At 37.5% G+C, this 18,977-nt stretch overlaps 1 protein-coding gene across 1 annotated transcript in view; it reads right to left on the bottom strand.

The window, feature by feature from the left end:
• CTTNBP2 (cortactin binding protein 2) overlaps nt 1–18,977 on the bottom strand; it is an 87,287-nt gene that overhangs the window by 50,775 nt on the left and 17,535 nt on the right. The window contains exons 3-8 of the mRNA XM_023525606.1: nt 16,346–16,549; nt 14,867–14,966; nt 12,786–12,936; nt 11,854–11,928; nt 8,491–8,745; nt 9–126 (exon numbers count right to left, since the gene is read on the bottom strand). Of these exons, the coding sequence (XP_023381374.1) occupies nt 9–126; nt 8,491–8,745; nt 11,854–11,928; nt 12,786–12,936; nt 14,867–14,966; nt 16,346–16,549 (903 nt within the window). The remainder of the gene's footprint in view (nt 1–8; nt 127–8,490; nt 8,746–11,853; nt 11,929–12,785; nt 12,937–14,866; nt 14,967–16,345; nt 16,550–18,977) is intronic.

Below are 18,977 nucleotides of genomic sequence, written 5' to 3'. Positions count from 1 at the left end.
GCACTCACTCAGATTCTCCAGCAGGTGCTTGCAGTCGTCTGTGGCGACATCATGTGCAGTCCGATCACACTTATCTCTCTTTTCAGGCTCCAGCCCTGCATGTCTACACAAGATTTCTAGGCAGTTCTGCAAAGACAAGAGCTGTATTACATCACCTCCAAATTAATAAACTTTGAGCTAAAACCCAAAGGGAAAAGTCAGTGGCCTATAGCAAGCAAATCAGGAATTCTCAACTAGAAATCTTACTTCAATTCCAGCAACCCAAAGGAACAGATTATTTTAAACAAGTTTCAAATTGAAAGGCTAAGAGGGCTTCATTTAAATGCGAATCATAGGGTCAAAACTGCTCCACAGAACCTCCCAGGTTTCAGGAGAAAAATATTAGCTTACTAAGGACTCAGTTTGCAGAGTGACATTAGGAAAGAAATTGACTTCAATATCCTTTTATGGTAATCTGGCATATAAAGCACAAAGACTTTTGCTACAAGTAGATGTTACTTGCTTTCTTCTAGACTATGAACTTCTTTCCTGTTCATGTAAAATGCAGGAAAACATTTTAACAATTCTGTCCCAGAGTCCTCATAAGCACTTTTATACTTGAGATATTACGCTGTCCTGTTTTTTTTTTTAATTTAAAATATATAAAGACCATATGGGGGGTTGATTTTTAGAAAAACATTCCCAATACATTAAAGTTAAGTTCTCTCTCTTTTCCAGCTTTATCCTTCTTCTGTGCTGTTTAAGGAAATCTTCACTTAAAAAATAGTAATAACCTATGAACTGAAAAGTCTTATTTTCCAAAAAAAATTTCAAACCAAAGTAGAAATAAAACAGTATACAGGCAAACATTTTCTAATAAATAATTGCCCGGTATGATATTATATCAGGATATTTACTGAAGAACTCTGTTATATCTACTTTGACCTCTATAGGATTTGTTTACTGATTTTCCACAAGAACAAACACAAAACTGGATAGAGCAGAAACCAAAGGAACTAACAATCCAAATAAGCAATGTCCTTTTCATCAACTCTCCAAAGACAAACGCGCGTGCATGACCACACGTGCCCGCACACACACACAGAGGCTTTAGGCTGACCTTCACTTCTGACAACATAGCAAACTAGGCAGTCGGACAGCCTTCCCCACCATTGCTACAAAATACCCTTTTTCTGTTTGGCAAAACATAGTTTTTTTTTTTTTATGTAAATATTTTATTGAAGTATAATATCCACATAGAAAAGTACACAAATAAGTATACAGCTTGAAGAATGTTGTGTAAGGAGCACTTTGGAAGCCTCCGTTTCTATCACTACCCATCCCTACTCCCCCACAGGTATGTGCTACTCTGATTTCTAATCAGAGTAGAAATCTACTCTGATTTTTAATCAGAGACTGGTGAGCCTGTTTAAGAACTTTATATCGATGGAATCACACTGCAGGTACGCTTTTCTACTTGGCTTCTTTCGTTAAACATAAAGTCTATAAAATTCATCCATGTGTTGGGTGCAGTCGCAGTTCATCTTTTTTTGTTTGTTCTTTTTCAAATTACTGTGGCGTATCCCATGATGTAAATACACCACAATTTATTCATCTATTCTCTTGTTGATGGATATTTGTGTTCTATTACAAGCATTCTGGTACAGGTCCTTTGGGGTACATGTGTAGTTACTTCTGTTGAGTACACGTACCAGAGCTGGCCCACTGGGTCCCAGGGTGTGCACATGTTCTACCAGTATATACTGTAAAGGGCTTTCAAAAGAGACTATACCAATCTGCAGTCCCACCAGGAGAACGTGTGAGTTCCAGGAGTTTCAAATTGTCCCCAAAACATACTTTAAATATAACCATAGGTTTACAAGGAAGTACAGGAAATCCCTAAGGGCCAGAAAGAAAAACAAAGAGAAAGCTGAAACCACCAATTAAGTGAAATTTGAACAGGAAGCCAGTGCTGGTTTGAAGGCAAAGCTGACATAGACTCATTTCGGATGCTGTGGGGATGGGAGACCAGGCCTTGGGACCCACAAAATGGAGGAGCTGAACCTGAAACAGAGGACTCCTGGGAAAAGAAATCTGCCTGCCTGCAAAGGGAATCTGCAGGACAGCTGCTGCTCACCGCCCCTGCTCAGGTTAGAGGGGTCGCCTCTATAATTGAAATCAAAATCTGGCTTTCGTGGGTCTGGGATTCAGATTTAAATCACTAAGCCCACAAATTAACTGAAAGCAAAGTCAAATATATAAATAACAATTCTTATCAAATTGTTATTATTAATTTGTATAAAACTAGTAAATGCATAAAATAGTTAATGAGAAATTCAGAAATGCCGATTTAGAGATTAACTCTAATAAGAGTATTACGTAGAATGTAGTCTGAGCATTAAACTTTGTGAATTCCCAGGTAAGAGATAAAAACACTATATTATGTAAATTGGTACTTGCAGCAAAAGCAGGGAAGAGCCAAAACGAACCTGGATTACAATCCTGACAATATAAATGATTTTATCTATATCTTTTGGTAAATCATTTAACATTTTTCTGCTTCAGTTTCATGTTTCGAATATCTATGTTTCATAGGGTTGTTATATGACTTACATGAAAAGATGCATGAAGAACTCTTATATTCTCGGCACTTACTAAATTCTCAATATTTATTAGCTGCTGTTATTATAATCAACATAATCAAATGAAAAACAGCCTAAATATTCAGTTAAGTGGTAATGTACTACAGCACATTAATAAATGTCACCGATCTCAATAAAATTCTAGGTGATGTTACTTCAAATTACAAACAGGAAATGACAAAAGATGCAACCCAAATCTGCAAGATTCTTTAATTTCTAATCCTCAAAGTATCCTATATCTAATTTTTATTACACTTAGGTAGGTCAATGGACAATAACATAAGCAGTGGCTTTCTCTTTAAGGAAGCATGAAATGTCAGAAGAATAGCAGAATAACGCAAATCCAAATGCCCCTACCAGTTGTGGATTCTACAGTGCCACGCCGGGCTCAGTGGGGAAGAGAGATGAAAAGTTTAATCAACTGACACTTAACAACAACAGCTGCAATTATTTGAGTGCAGACTAAGTGCTAGGCACAGTCCCAACACTTTACAAGTACCTAGTGCTCATCCGTCCTCACGACTTTATGAAAGAGCTACAAAGCACCTCTGTGCCAGGCACTATGTTACAGCCGAGGGTTATTGATGGATAAGGTAACAGTTCTGATTCTCGGGGAGAAACGCAAAGTATAGTGAAGAGTTAGACATGGGGAAAATGTGCACAGAAAGGGGGCTGTTGAAATCATAAGTAAAGTTCTACTACATGGAGGTGGAGGAAAGAATCTAAGCTCCCTCCTTAATGCGTGGGATTGTGTGAAGAAAATAAATGCTGTGATGCCAGTTGCTGCTTCTGGAAATGGGTTTCCTCTGTATCCAAGTGATACAGAGTAAAGGGTCTAAATGAATGAGTTCAAGCCAAAGTCCTCTTAGTTACCATACAGATATTTCTGTAATAAGAGACTTAAAAAGCAGTGGCTTAGGCTTCAGCTTTCACTTCCATTCATATCCCATTTGTCAGGACTAAGGCAGGTGGCCATAGTTAGCTGCAATGGAGGATGGAGAAGGTAAGTCTTTATTTTGGGTGGCCATGGGCCCCACTGAAAACTGAAGGATCCATTATTCCAGAGGAAAGGTAGAAGAGATGTTAAAGACCCAATGATCCATCTCTACTATGGTCCTTTAAGGAGAGCTGAGAAACAAAGTCCCAGTGCCAAAAGGACCAAGTAGAAACCAAAGACCTAGACCTAGACCTAGAGATAAATTAAAGTCAAAGCAGAGAGCTGAGAGTTTGAGATCGGGCAGAAGGAACAAAAGGAAAGCAGTCTGCAAATGCACGGGAGGTAAGATCCAGTGCAGGCGCTGGGAACCTGGGGTGTGGATATACCCACTGGCAGGGAAGATGCAGGCTGTTAAAACGGGAAATAATGGCATAAGCAAAAAAGGTAGATTTAGGGGTAAGTGACCAAAAATGCAGATGGCTGGATTCAGCTCTGAAGGGCTGAAAGCTGAAGAGTTTGGACACTTTTCTACAGGCATGAGGGCATGCTCAGGAGGAATGTGCTCAGTTCTGAAAACCAAGTGGTACAACTAAAAGATGTATTGGAAAGGAAGAGGGTGACAGGAAGGAGGCCAGTTAAAAAAAGAACTGTGGTAATAGTCCATTTACTCACTGATTCAACAACCATTTAGTACTTTTGGGCCAGAGGCTCTGCTGGGCTCAGCATATACAAAGATGGAAAAGTGATTTTTTTGGAGGCAGAAAGGGAGATAGGCATGCAAACAATTACAGTTTTAAAATACAAACTCTCTAAGTGAAGTGTGAAGAGGTACCCTGGGAATATCTAACTCCTGGAAGCCAAGACTGAAGCGGAGATGTTTTCCAGGCAGGGAAGGGTAAGGATAGAAGAAGAGGCCATTTGAGGTAATGGGAACAGCAGATGGAAAGGCAGGGAGAGAGGAGAGAGTGTAGGATTCTGCACGGCAGCCAACAGTGCACGGTTAGAGCACAGAATGCATTACGGAAGAAGACGGGCAGTGTGCCTGTGGATGCAGACTGAGGCCAGATCAGGAAGGGACCTGTCTCTCATGACGAAGTCACTTAGTGTGGAAGTGACAGAGCCTTGCAAAAACGTTAAGCAGGTAAATGACATGACCAAGTCCCCCTGTCAGAAAGGCTCCCCCCATGGCAGAGTAGAGGATCTAGAGAGGCTGGATGAGGAGACTGGTGGCGCCTGCACAAGTTCAGACAGATGATGAGGACTCCCCCAGGACAATGCTCCTGGGATGTGGTGGAGGCACCATAATCAAAATTCATTTATAAAAGAATGAAATGTCTACGGCCATGCTACCCTAAACAAGCCCGATCCTGTCTGATCTTGGAAGTGAAGGAAGGGAGGGAAGGAAGGGAGGGAGGGAGGAAGGAAGGAAGGGAGGGAGGGAGGGAGGGAGGGTTTTATCAATCAATTTAATTCATTACATTAGGAAGGTGGAGCAAGTAAAAACAAATGCCAGGTGATGGTTTTGGATTCAGAGAAGAACTAGAGATATGGCAGGGTGGCTAAGGAGCATAAACATGGGGGCCCAGGGAGGCACCCACTTGGAGCTGTTTGGTGGAAGCAAAAATGAATACGGTCATCAACACGGTTACCATATGATTGTCTAAACTGGGACATTTTTATGAGTAAAAAGGCGGCATTCTTAATAATTACACTGGGTGACAGGCATCAACAAAGTCCGTATTGGGCAGACTGGGAAGTCTGCTCCTTTAGTTATCAAGAGATGTCCTGTGAGCTGTGGGCTCCCTGTAGGAACATTTCTGGATGGATTTGGAAAATGGTTAGGCAGGGATAGAGGTAAGAGTTTAAATCTCGGTAGACTGTATTCTGGGGATCAGTAAGATCATCCAAGAAAGAAAGTACAGAGTAAGAGGGGAAAAGGATCAAAACCCAGATCTACACTAGAAAGTCCATGTATTTTTTCAGAAAACTGGTCTTCACAACTTAGTTGTAAATGGATTCCCTCTCTGGAGAACCATATTAGCCAGAATATAAATATTGTATTAGGCAAATGATGCAAAAATATTTTCTAATAACTTTGACTAGGAAGGAAGGCAGCATGGTATAGCTGAAGAGTAATGAAATCAGGCAATCTGGGCTTCATTCCCAACTTCTATCTATTATCCCTCCAGGGTTTAAATGCCCTCATAATCATAATAATCATAAAATGAAGAGGTTAGACTGGAAGATTAAGTATCTACTCCAAAGCTAAAAAAAAGACATTATTTTAATTTATTATTTTACTGAGCCGTGTATGAATATCGTCAGTCATGCTCGCTTTTTAAAATCACTCTTTTCTCGTTCGAAATTCATCTTATGCTTCTTAAAGTAAGAGAATACAGGGAGAGTCATATTCTATGTGAGAAAGGTCACAGTTCCCTTTACTCAACAATGGCAGAGCATCCATATTTACCAGGGGCCTGAGAACCTGTGAAGATGCCATGCACGATTATAAAAAGCATCAGGACTAATAAGGCGTTTATAATTAAGGAGCTGAGCTGCAACACAAGCAACCTACACTGCAGGGTGACTCACCCTGGGGAGCAGAGCAGGTTCCTCTCTCTACCTCTCAGGAGAGCTTCATGAGCTGAATATTCAGATCAGTCATGCTCAGGTTTCGCTTTTTTTTTTTTTTGCCTCCAGATTGAGCACATGTGCACCCACTCCTGTCAGTAACACCTTGCATTACATTCAGAGATTTTCTTTAGGGGGTGGAGGCAGGTTGAAAACTACCCCTTCCATGCCCCTTTCTATCATCAAATGAGATTCACCATCTTAGATTAACTGTATATTTTCAAATTTAAAATTTTCAAACTTCCCATCTTTGTGTCCTAAAAAATGTTATATCCAATGCTATCACATTCCATTCAAATCAATACATAATACATCAAGTTCACAGAATTTCTGTAGTTTATTTTTGTTGTCATTGTTGTTGTTAAAGGGTAAACTGGGGGAAAAAAACTACTGCTAACAAACAATACCTCCACATTAAACTGAATCATGCCTCATTCTCACTTTTTTTCAAACCAAAGTCCAAAATGAACAGCTTCTGCTCTAGATGACAATAACAGGAAGTTACCCAACCAGGAGCTTCAGATGCACATTTTTAGCTATTCCCAGATGTCTCCATCTGGATGAACATATCATAGCACTTAAACTCAGCCTGTCTAAACCCACATTCTATCTTCTTGATCACAATGACGCCTCTTCTCTATCTGGGAACAATCACTGTTATCCTACTTAACTCACTCATTTTCCATATCTAATCTGTCTTCGGTCCTCGGACATTTCTAGTCAGTAGTAACACTTATTATTTCTACCACTCTCATCATCTTTCACCCAGTCTCTCTCCCTGACACCCAGTTTTTCATAACCCCAAATCTTCTAAAGGTTATCGCTAACTTAATCAATTCAAATAGAGAACTGATTATTTTGCTCCTTTGTGCAAACCTTTCAATGGCTTTATTCTCACTAGTAAATAAAGACTAAACTGCTTACTGTGTCACTGCAGGCTCAGGCCACACTATGAGACTCCCAGTCTCATCTTATCGCTCACTACTCCTCACTGGCGCAGTTGGGGCTGTCATTCACCTGCTCCTTCCACTCTGCTCCTACTGCTTCCTCCCTCTAAACTGCGCTTTCTCCCAGAGATGATGGCAAAGCCAACCTGCTCTCTGAGGCACTGAATTATTTCTATCTCCTCTAACATGAGCCATTTCTGAGCCCAACATCCCCCCAACTCTGCATTCTAAAATATGTGCATTCTCTCCCTTTTTTTCCATAAAAATAAAAATGTGCATTTTTATTCTGTTCCAACCACGCCTATGACACTTGCTTTCATTTTTTTCATGCTTTTCTTATCTTCCAGTTGTCTTGCACCCCACACCCTCGCCACCGGACTAGAAGTTACCTAATGGCATAAATGATCCCTGCAAATGTTGGTATACACAGTGCCCTGTGCTCAGGATTCTTCCTAAGCTTGCTAAGGTATATTATTTCCAAAGTGACTGAAATAGAAAAAGAAGCATAAGTAAATGGCCCATGGTATTATTTCCTTAATAATCAGAATCTTTTTAAATTCTAACAAATAAGCGAAATCCAAAACTCCCTCTACCTATAGGACAGCGCAGGTAGGGCATCATGAGGCAGTCCACCGGGGAGGGCATGCATCCAAATCCTGGGCCTCCCTCTAACCAGTAGCATGGCCTTGGTACTGAAACAAACAATCTAGCCAACTAAATCAAACCAAACATTTTCTCCTAATTTTAGATGAGATAAAATGTCCAAAATTACTCCCACATTTCTTGTTAACAAATTCCAAATATAATTTTTTAATGAAAAATCTCATATTTTTTCAATTACAGTTGACAATCATATTATTTTATATTAGCTTTAGGTGTACAGCATAGTGGGTAGACATTTATATAATTTACGAAGTGATTCCCCCACAATTAGTCTAGTACCCACCTGGCACTATACATAGTTATTACAATATTATTGATCTACATTCTCTATGCTGTACTTTACATCCCCGTGACTACTGTGTAACTGCCAATTTCTACTTCTTAATCCCTTCACCTTTTTCACCCAAACCCCCAACCCCCTTCCTATCTGGCAACCATCAGTTTGTTCTCTGTGTCTATGAGTCTGTTTCTGTTTTGTTTGTTCATTTATTTTGTTTAGATTCCACATAAATCTCATATATTCTTGACTATAAATACCTGCTGGACAGAAAAAAGCCAGTTCATACTGGTAGGTAACCATCTTCTGCAATGGCATCATTAGTGTCCTATTATTCAACTCAGTCAACAGCAGACATCTTTGCCACCCATCAAACTGGCATAGCATACTGAGGTCAGCTGCTACCAGACACACCTTAAAACCCTTTGAAGCAGCAATATGGGCAGCAGTCCAGCCTTCTCTGTCGGCATGGTTAATGAGGTCTGCAGGAACGAAAGGCTCTGCTGTGCCTTCAGGACTCTCCTTTCCTCCATCCAAGTCAAAGACGTCTGACCCGGGCTCTTCTTCATGCAAAGAGCTTCTACGAGCTGGTGCTCTATGGTACATGAGAAGCTTGAGGCTGTCTACATTACCAGTGTCTACAGCTGCGTGAATTGGTGTCCAGCCATCCTGAAAATAAAATAACCGGGGGAAACGGCTGATTACAACTTTAATATTGAGAACAGTGTTACCTAAAGCTCACCTCTAAATGTTCTTGGGCATGGACCACTGAGCTGGGAAAAGCAGGCATCCCAGTCCTGAATATCACTAATGAGCCGAGTCAAGTTCTCCAACCTCTGTCAATTAGTATATTTTCTATTACTATGACTCATTCATTATGTTGTAAGAATTTCCACTTAACAGTTAACCATTTGGAGTGCTCAGGTCAGTTACCAAGCATTATATATAAAAAACAAAATCTCAATTTGACACTACAAAAGAGAATGAACTTTAGCATAAAGAGATTTTTTTAAAATGTATATCTAACTATAGTGTTTTTAGTAATATACCAAATGAATGCTATTATAAGCCAGTTTTACTGACAGGGCAGAGTTCTAACCCTACTGATCTTAAAATTTTATGCCAATGATTCCAGATGGATAGACTCTAGGTAATAAGGAAAAGGTCGACATACAGGAAAAACAAAGTCATTTCAAGGGATGCCCGAGAGCCTCTACAGAGTGTTCTGTGATTGTAGGCGGATACTGATACATGCAAGCTTAGAGAATGTTCCAACTGAAATGATTGGGCCCATTCTCTAGAATATGTTACCCCGAAGCCTCTATCATCCACTTAGCTGGTTTCTAAAGCAGATTCAACTCTTTTCTACGGCAATGGCTCTCAGGAGTGGTCGCCAGATCACCAGCTTTACCATCACCAGGGAATGCATTAGAAATGCAAATTCTTGAACCTCACTCCAGACCTACAGAATCAGAAACCCATGCATGGGGCCCAGCAATCTGTGTTTTAACAAGCCCTGCAGGTGATCCTGGTGCACTAATGTTTGACGAGCACTATTCTAAGTAAAATCTTGGTTTCCTCTAGAGTCTCACATTTTTTTATGTAGAGATGGTCTGTCTGCCTTCCACTCAGGTAGACTTTCATAAAAAAACTGAGCATTATTTTGGTGATTTATGTTTTGACTTCATATTACTTTCCTACCTTTATTTTCCCTTTGGCATGGTTTTTTTTTTTTTTTTTTTCAGGTGGTATTTCAAATTGCTATTCTACATATATTTCAGTGAGCTTCAGCACTTAAAAAAAACAATGGGATAAAAGACAGGCAGAAACCTACACAATAAATGATAACAATGTACATTTAGACTGAGTCGTCTGATCATTTGCTAAAGCTGTCCCTGGATAATGTGGCTTTTTCTCTGGTTCTGTACTTCATAACAAAGAAGTTGACTTGGCTGAGACACGACCATTGTTGGGCAGTAACTGGAAAATACATATGGAATATACATAGTCCTCGGGTGGGCTCCAGCCACATAAAGCATTTCATGGCTTGTTCCTTGTTGGGCTGACACCTTTACTTGGGTATCAGCCTTACACAGGCACCAGAGTATAAGTGCTCTTAACCTTCCCTAATTTATATGACAAAGGTCTTGAGGTGTTCCTAAGAAAAACTTTGAATCTTCATTCTCCTCTAATTTCTTATTAAAAGTCACAAGTAATAATATTCCCTTAAGATCCTCTATCAATTATACTTTTTCTCTGTACTTCTAGTGATATTGTTCAGCTCATCAACAACTAGCTTGAGAGCATGAATTTCTGTTCTTCTACTTACAAGATGTGACAAATTCTTATGTTGCACTATTTTTCATTCACCTTAGTGATGTAAAATTCATTTTTCATATGTAAGGTAGAACTTCAAAATGAAATCTGTGTGACAGCACAGATTTCTTAAATATATAAACACAAATAAATATAACATGACTTTCTCAAAATTTCAAAAAAATAGTTTTATTTATTTATTTGTTTGTTTGTTTGTTTGTTTGTTTGTTTATTAAAAGCTCTAGCAATAGGACTCAGTGGAAAATGTTTATACCTAGCTTATATTATATCCATGGTTATGCCTTTAATTGTTGGTTCTCCTTTGGTAAATTAAGAAACCCAGGACCTAAGAGTGACCTGTAAAATAGATAATGCATCTTTTTATCGTAGGAAATTTTAAGGATATTTCCGTGAAATGGATGCCTAGTATATTCAATTTTCTATTAACAGAAGAGATCCAAGGTACAGATAACCTTCAGAAACTATTATGTCTACACTTTTCTTTCATCAGGAATATGTTGGAGGGTGGTTATGATTGCAACTTTAACATTCTTGGGAGCTGCTATACAAAAATAAAATAATGCTGGAGCCCAGTGAAGAGTGGATCGTGGTGGAAGCCCCTTCACTCCTCCAGCCCTGGGATGGGCCTCCTTTGGAGAAATGCATGTCAGCGTACACAGAGATGATTTCTTTGTCTTCAAATGTATCGCAATAGTCAATGAAGACAAATTTGGAAAGGTTAATTGGGAAATTTTACTTCAAATGCACTTCTACAAGGCTACACGAGAAGTATTGCCCAAGACTTCATCAGTTTCTAAATCTCTGACTTTACCTGTGTGGCTGCTACAGTAAATATCAGAACTGTGCAGGGTGAAGGCAACAGCTATATCAGTGTGTCTGATTCCACAGTGGATTTCCACGTACAGTTTTTCAAGTTCTGAGCCAAATTAGACAGTGACCTTGAACTCTGTGAGATACCGTACACTATCAGCAATAACAAACAATGGTCCTATGTTAGAGAGTGAGCATCAATAACTCTTCTCTAAGTGCTGGCAACGGGCACCAAATCATCAGAAAAATCCCTTCGTTTACACATTACTACTCAGTACTACTATTGATGCTGATGATGCTGATGACCACGCTGACACCTAACATTTCTCGACTGTTTATAATTCCCAGGTGCTGTACCAACTATTTTTTATATATAGGCTCATTTTTTTAATGCCCCCAATAGTGGGTACTATTTTAAGCCACATTTTGTAAAGGGGTCAACCAAGGCACAGGGAAATAAGATAATTTGCCCAAGTTCACACAGCACTGTGAAGGTCAGTTTCAAGCCACAAGGTCTGATTTTGGGGCCTAATCTCTCAGCCATTACGCAATACATTTTCTTTCTATCATTGTCATAGCCACTGCCAACAGTTTCCACTTCTACAGTTTTTTATAAAATATATAACGTACCTTGAAAACACATCCAGAATTGGACCATTTTCTCTCACTCACCCCTCGACCCTGATCCGAACTCTTACTTCTTCCCTGGATTAAAACAACAGATTCCTGACAGAATTCCTTGTATCTCTTCCGCCTCGCCTACCGTTTATTTTCATCCTTGTAGCCAGAGTGATTCTTATAAAAATGAGTCAGTCCATATTCTTGTTCTGTTCAAAACCCTCCAAAGGCACCCCGTCTCACCCCAAACTCTCGCCATGGCCCACAAAGCCCTTCACGGCTGGCCTCCACTACCTCATAGCTGGCTTCCGCCGCACTGAAGTGCACGGAGAGTGCTACCGCTCCCCCCGCACCTGAGGCTCTGCACTTCCAGTCCCTCGGGCCTAGCACACCACTCTCCCTGTCTCTTCCTGACCTGGGCCCTTGCTTTCTTCAGGTCTTGGCTCAATTGTCACATTTTTACTGAAGATTTCTCTGATCAATTTTTATAAAGTAACCCTGCCCCAGGTACTCCCATCTCTCAAACAGCTAACTAGCAGCTATTCATTTATTTGTTTACTGCCCCCTTACATCCCCAAAAATTGAGATATAACATCCACGTCTCTCTAGTGCTTAGGACAGCTGGTGCTCAGGAAATATTCGTTGAATGAATAAAAACTTAAACCTCCATTATCTCCCCTAATTTTGAAGAGTCAGCACAGCATACTGGTATTCATTTTCCTATTTCACAGGTGACTAATCTGAGGTTCTAAGGATAAAGAGCTGGTTAGACTAACAGGCAAGGCTTTTAGCAGGGACTTAAACAGAAGACAGACACTGCCCTTATCCAATATCCTAAAAGCAAAACAAAACAAAGCAATCTCTATTTTTAACATATTTTTCTAGCTGTAGCATTTGTAGACACATTGCAAATTATAAAACGAAACCCCCCAAATGGTACTCACTCTGGTTTTTACACTTCGGTCAGTTCCAGTTTCCAACAAGAGTTTAATACATTCTTTATTTCCACTTTTACAGGCCAGGTATAGAGGTGTCTGTCCTCCATCAGCAGCGTGATTAATGTTAGCATCATATGTGATTAATAATTCTACACACCTAAACACAAGACTATAATTAATTACATAAAAACTGGATTTGATTTCTGAAGTACCACCTGACCAGAAAATAATGCTAAAGCAATTCTGCATCTCTATATACATCAAAAAAATATATATATAATCGTGGGTCTTATATGGGTACTGTTTGTTAACAAGGCTAGACAACATATTTTAATCACAAATTTAATTACTTCCATGAATTTAAAACAGCTAAAACCTGGTTTATGACACTTCTCTGTAACCAACTTGTAAAACTGGAGTCCTTGGGATATGTTTCATTTATTGGGATGAATGATTTAACTGTGCTTGATATATATATTATTTCAAAATAGTTTGAACTTTGAGAAAAAACAGGCAGCTGAGTCATTCTGAGATTCTTCACTTGAGAAAATAATTATAAATAGTGCAGACAGCAGGGCACCATGTGCCTCCGCTATAAAAGGCAGCACGGAGACAGAGAAAGAGGTTGCTCGGGGAGAAAAGACAGCAGAGGCTGTCCTCTCTCCTGAAGGGGTTCTAGTTTCTGAGGGCAAAGACCCAGCTAAGCAGAAGCTCTTTGACCTGAGAATCAAGACAGAAAGAAATGAGGTAAACTCAGTTTTAAAGCACTTAGTAACTAGCTAAACACCTTGAGTTTGTAGAATTAGATGAGAATAAACTTAGAAAGAGAATTAAATCATAATGAAATTATGAAACAATTAACATAATCTTCATTTTTTTACTTCTGATGCATGTTTTCTCTTGGCTTTCCCTGGCAACATGTGGTTTATATGTATTTTAAAAATAAGTTACGTATGATATGTGCATGTATCACATACACATTTAAATTAATCAACCCCCAGCATTCTTCCTTTTTGTAAAGCTATTTATGCCTCCATTCCTATGACTGTCCCATACTATCCAAGCAAATGCTCTACAGATTGCTTGGTGACAGTATGGGTAAAAGAATAGCCCCGAAGAAGAAATCCCTCTTAGAGGACTCAGGACACATGTAAAAAATAATAGCAAAACTAGTTGTCTACAGTCCTCAATAATAAATTCAAGGTGATGACACGCAGAAAAAAATAGGTAATGCTGTACTTTAAGAATGCAATTTGAATTTTTAAAAATTTGCATTTGTAATTGATAAGATTAGAATAAACCTTAAAACAAATATTTCAAGAATTCTGAAATTTGTTAAAGAACATTTCTATCAAGATAGTTAGATAAAAAGTTGAAAACAGCTTGCAATTCCTGCAACCTGAGTTATCAGCACAGGCAGAGAAAATAACTTAGCTACATTCTATTTCAATAAAATATGACTCAATTTTAAAATCATTACTATGTTCAACTGCCTTAGTAAAGTACAGAAATTACTGCTAAAGTTATGTCTATTTTAACTGGCAGGCTCTTTTGGTTTTGTGCTCTAGTTTCAGTATACAAAGTTTCTGCTTTAATTTTTTAATTAAAACAAGATAATTGGGATTTAAAACTGAAAAAATTGCCACTAGTAAATTAAGATTGTTACACAATATAATTCTGTGCTTTACTTTTAGTGCTATCTTAAGTAAAAAAGTTTCTTTGTGTTGGGGTGGTGGAAAACAGTAAACAATAAAGTCTAATAGTCCATTATATCTCCACATATATGTTGATATACTATTGATAGATTATCTTCTTCAGAATCAAGATCATTTACATGAGGTTTGGACATAGCAAATTTCTCTTTTTAACTACCTTCACATACAACTCTTTACCAATTATTAAGAAGAGCAAATTTAGGATCTTACTTTTGTGTTTAAATTCTCAAAGATATTTAGTGAATTTATTTGCCGGTGGATTTTAAGCACTAGTTTACACATTCAAGAAGAACTAAAATATGTGCACAAAATATAAAGAGGCTCTTTTCATACAAAAAAAAAAGAAAGAAAGAAATTAAGAGTATCACCTACTTGAAATGTCCCTGAGCAGCTGCAGCACACAAGGGTGTGAAGCCATTTTTATCAGCAGCATCAACTTGGGCTTCTGCATTCAGCAGTAATCTCACACAGTCTGTGGATTTTAATAGAAAGTCATTTTAATTCTCCATTTATATAGTGAGCCAAATTCTATACAGGCTGTAGACAGATATTAAACCCAAAGGACCTCTCCCATGCACTGACAACTTTATCATGGTGTATGTGAGACCGCACAGACGATTTTACAGGGAAAGCAACCTCTTTTCCTGAAGCTTGCAGTACCCCAGATTCACCATCTAAGATGATTCTTTTAGTGCTTTGGGAAGAGTGAGTTGCTAATGAGTGAAAGAATTGTCATGTGTCAGAAAATGCTTTACCAGATTTTTCTACCAGACTATATCAGAAAATGTTACTGGATAGAGAACCAAATCCATTTACCAAATTGAAACACCATTCTTTATATTTAAATAGATGTTTTATTTAATCTTTAAAATGATTTTGTATGGTTGTCATCCTACACTTAACTCCATGAATGAGGGTAATTGAGAACCCATAAAAAGTCATCTGACTCAGGCATAAATATTACCTAGACTTTATGCTCATGTTATTTACTAGATTTTTCTCTATATAAAAGAAAATTACTATGGTAATTGGCTTTTGAAGTAAAGAATTCCGAAGTACTTTTAAAATAATGAGCTATCTTCTTAGCTCACTAGAATCTTGCATTAAGTCCTCTTGAACACTGTAAAGCTCTGAAGACTTTTAAGGAAGCCACATTATCTGAATTAATCGACAACCATATAGCTTCCATATGCAATGCTATTTAACTCTGCATTTGCAGTCAAGTCACCTCTTTCTTTGTTATCTTATATTTTGGTATATTTGACTATAGGATTTTCATTTAAGCAACAAAAATACTTCCAGACTTCACCAATATGTTGTTTACAGTTGTACAACTTCTTAGTTCTTTTAAAAAAATCCAATTCACTATAAATGGTTCCAACTGCAGAACAATTTCAGACCTATGACCTTTCCTAACGACTAAAACTTTCCCTTTCTGTAACACCTGCTAAAGTTCAGATGCTTTGACTTTCACTCACATCAGATATTTCTAACAGACAAATTAGGGCATTTTGTCCTGACTGTAGTGATTACAGATGGAGAGCTTTATTCTAAAATGTGCTTTATAGTTACTAGACCAACGATTTCTACATATACATTTCATTGTGCATAAAATGATTATTTTTTGTAGGTGCCATATGATTTTACACTATTACAGAACTGTACAATCTGGAATTTTTTAAATGTTTATGAAATCTTTAAATCATATTTAAAAATTATCTACTACTATCTGTAAGGGAAAATTAAAATCAAAATGAACCTTTAGTTTATGACAATGATTACAAGTGCTTTTGACTACTCATCCTTTTGCAAGAGAGGAGTATAATGAGGTAAGATTATCACCATCCTTACCTGTATGTCCATTCTTAGCAGCAGAATACAAGGCAGAATGGCCATCTTCACAGGAGTAATTAATGTCCAGTCCTTCTTCATTAAGCAGCATTGATAATAACGTGACATTTCCCTGGGCAGCAGCTTGCTGAAGAAGGGTGGGCCTGCCAGCCAGGGGGGCAGGACCACCACTCATTAGCAAAGGGGTTAGGGAGGGTGACCAGCCTGTGGGTTAAAGTGACCCTCGTTAGAAGAGTAGGAGCAAGACAAGTGACAGACATTACTCACTCCTTTCTGAATTACGCACAGACACATAGAAGATTATGTAGTTTCTAACATTATTGATCTGTTAATATTTACTTAGCACAAATCTGGACTGTTATTTTAACCTTGTATTTGCTAATTAACATACATGGTAACAAATTATTTTTAGTCGTCAGTCTTGCACAGATAAGGGTTAAAGTGCAGGTTGGTTTTAGAAACTAGGATGGCTGTCTCGTTTTAAAAGTTCCGATTCCTCTACAGGGTTTCAAAAACAATTTGAATTTTAAAATTATATATAGATTTCCTCAATTTCCATAATGACTTGAAAATGTGAACTAATAATATCTTTAGTTATAAGAAATAATTGTAAGAAATAGAGATTTTCCTTTTTCAACATTGTGTCCAAAGTACTTAATTATGAACTTTACTTAAACCATTAAGATGGACCAAATACTGTCAAGGAATCTGCTTACATTCCTTGAATTCCCTTACTGGAGAATAAAAATAATGGGGGAACCAAGTACTATTCAATATCTAGAGCTAATAGAAGCACAACATATATAATTGGATCTAAAATATACTAGCACAAATAATCAATACACAATTTTGAATACTGTATCGTCTGGCCATCTTTACAACATGTGTTCCAGAAACTTTTAATCAGACAACAAAACATGACACTCTACATATAGTTTTAATATATAATCATAAGTTATCATAGTTAGATCTTTCTCATCAGTATTTAGCTGCTTTAGAAGAGAATCTGTTAAGTGTGTGAAGTCGGTTGCATATAGCATGGAAAACTTTCTGAATTCTTCTTTGATCAAAAAGCTGTAAAAACAGTAAAGTAAAAATGTTTAATGTGACATACAGGTATTTTGTGCATTTTAGTCTTAAATACAATTAACTTGCAAAATACGTCATTTTATTTTCTTCCTTATGGGGTCCCAAATATCTCCAAGCAATGCCAGTGTGCATATGGGGGTGCACGTGTGCACATAATCACTTCCTGGGGTACACTTTCTACATCCATCTGGTAATATTTCCTGTAGTAACATACAATCGATGGATCTTTTATATTATCTGAACATTAGTATCAGGATAATATTCTAGGTATATTGGTATTATATTAATATGTATGTAATATTCAATTCTTTTAACTGAATCTTAAGTTATTGGCCTTAAATTATTTTAATAAATATAAAAAGGGTCCATATCAAAGGATTTTCAGTATTTTAAAAATTCTTTGTAAAAAGCAAAGCAGTTTATACAAATTAAACTAGAACTGCTTACTAAAAGCTGGGTATTATATCTTCATAAATGAATTTATTTGGGTCCATGAATAATTTATTGCTTTCACCGTTAGACTGCAATGCCATACAAAATTCAAATGGTCGTAAAATTAAATATTTATCTAAACTTTATGATATTTTCCCATTGATACTCATTAGCTCTTCTTACAAAAGTAGTATTTTTACTTCATACTTACAAGAAGGCTCCTCTCTGGTACATTTTACCTTTTGTATTTTCTTAAAAACAAACAAAAAACAAGCCCACAAAAATTAAATCAGTACTTATCAGAAATGGATGATTAACAGAAATTATAAACAATAAGGTATGAAACCTTGACTGCAAAGCAAACACAAAGGCAATATGAAGGGGTTGCACTGTGGTCCTCTGTGGAACAGGAGGGAATGCGGTTCAAACTGTTTCTTTCTTTCTTTCCTTCCTTCCTTTCCTTTCCTTTTTCCTTTCCTTTCTCCTTTCCTTTCCTTCCCTCCCTCCCTCCCTCCTTCCCTTCCTTTTCTTTCTTTCTCTCTCCCTCCTTCCCTCCCTCCCCCGCCATCTCTATTTCCCTCTACCTCATCCAAAAGCTCTTGGTTATTGATAACCTTTTAAGACTATCAACAGGTATATATTAAATGGTTTGCTCTTCTTTGGGGTTTTCTTTTTTTTTCAATACTATTGTAGGTTCGAGGGACAATTGAAATATATTTTAACTGCTTTATATGGAAATATTCAATTATGGATATCATTTTCTGGGAAACCCTATTTTTAATACAAAGCTATCTAAAAGGAAATGTTTTATTAAAAAATTTTCTCAATCTTTAGGCCACTTAGTCTTTATAATTCTGTTACACAAAACTACAGAACATATATCAATTTTCTCATTTTCTTAGAGGTTTGCAACATATTTTAAATCTTTTACAAAGAAAAAAGGCTGTATAAATGCCAAGTATTCGTAAAGTTTCAATAAATTTTTTGTCTCTACTATCATTTCCAATTTTCTCTAGCACAGACAAACTTATTTTAATACATTCTCCTATAAGAACAGAAAAAAATAAAAACTTTACCATGAGAATATATTATTCATTTGAAATTTCCAACA

This window comes from Pteropus vampyrus, unplaced genomic scaffold (assembly GCF_000151845.1).
Source record: "Pteropus vampyrus isolate Shadow unplaced genomic scaffold, Pvam_2.0 Scaffold580, whole genome shotgun sequence".
Classification (NCBI taxonomy): Eukaryota; Metazoa; Chordata; class Mammalia; order Chiroptera; family Pteropodidae; genus Pteropus; species Pteropus vampyrus.
This window is presented reverse-complemented; position numbering and strand designations above follow the sequence as displayed.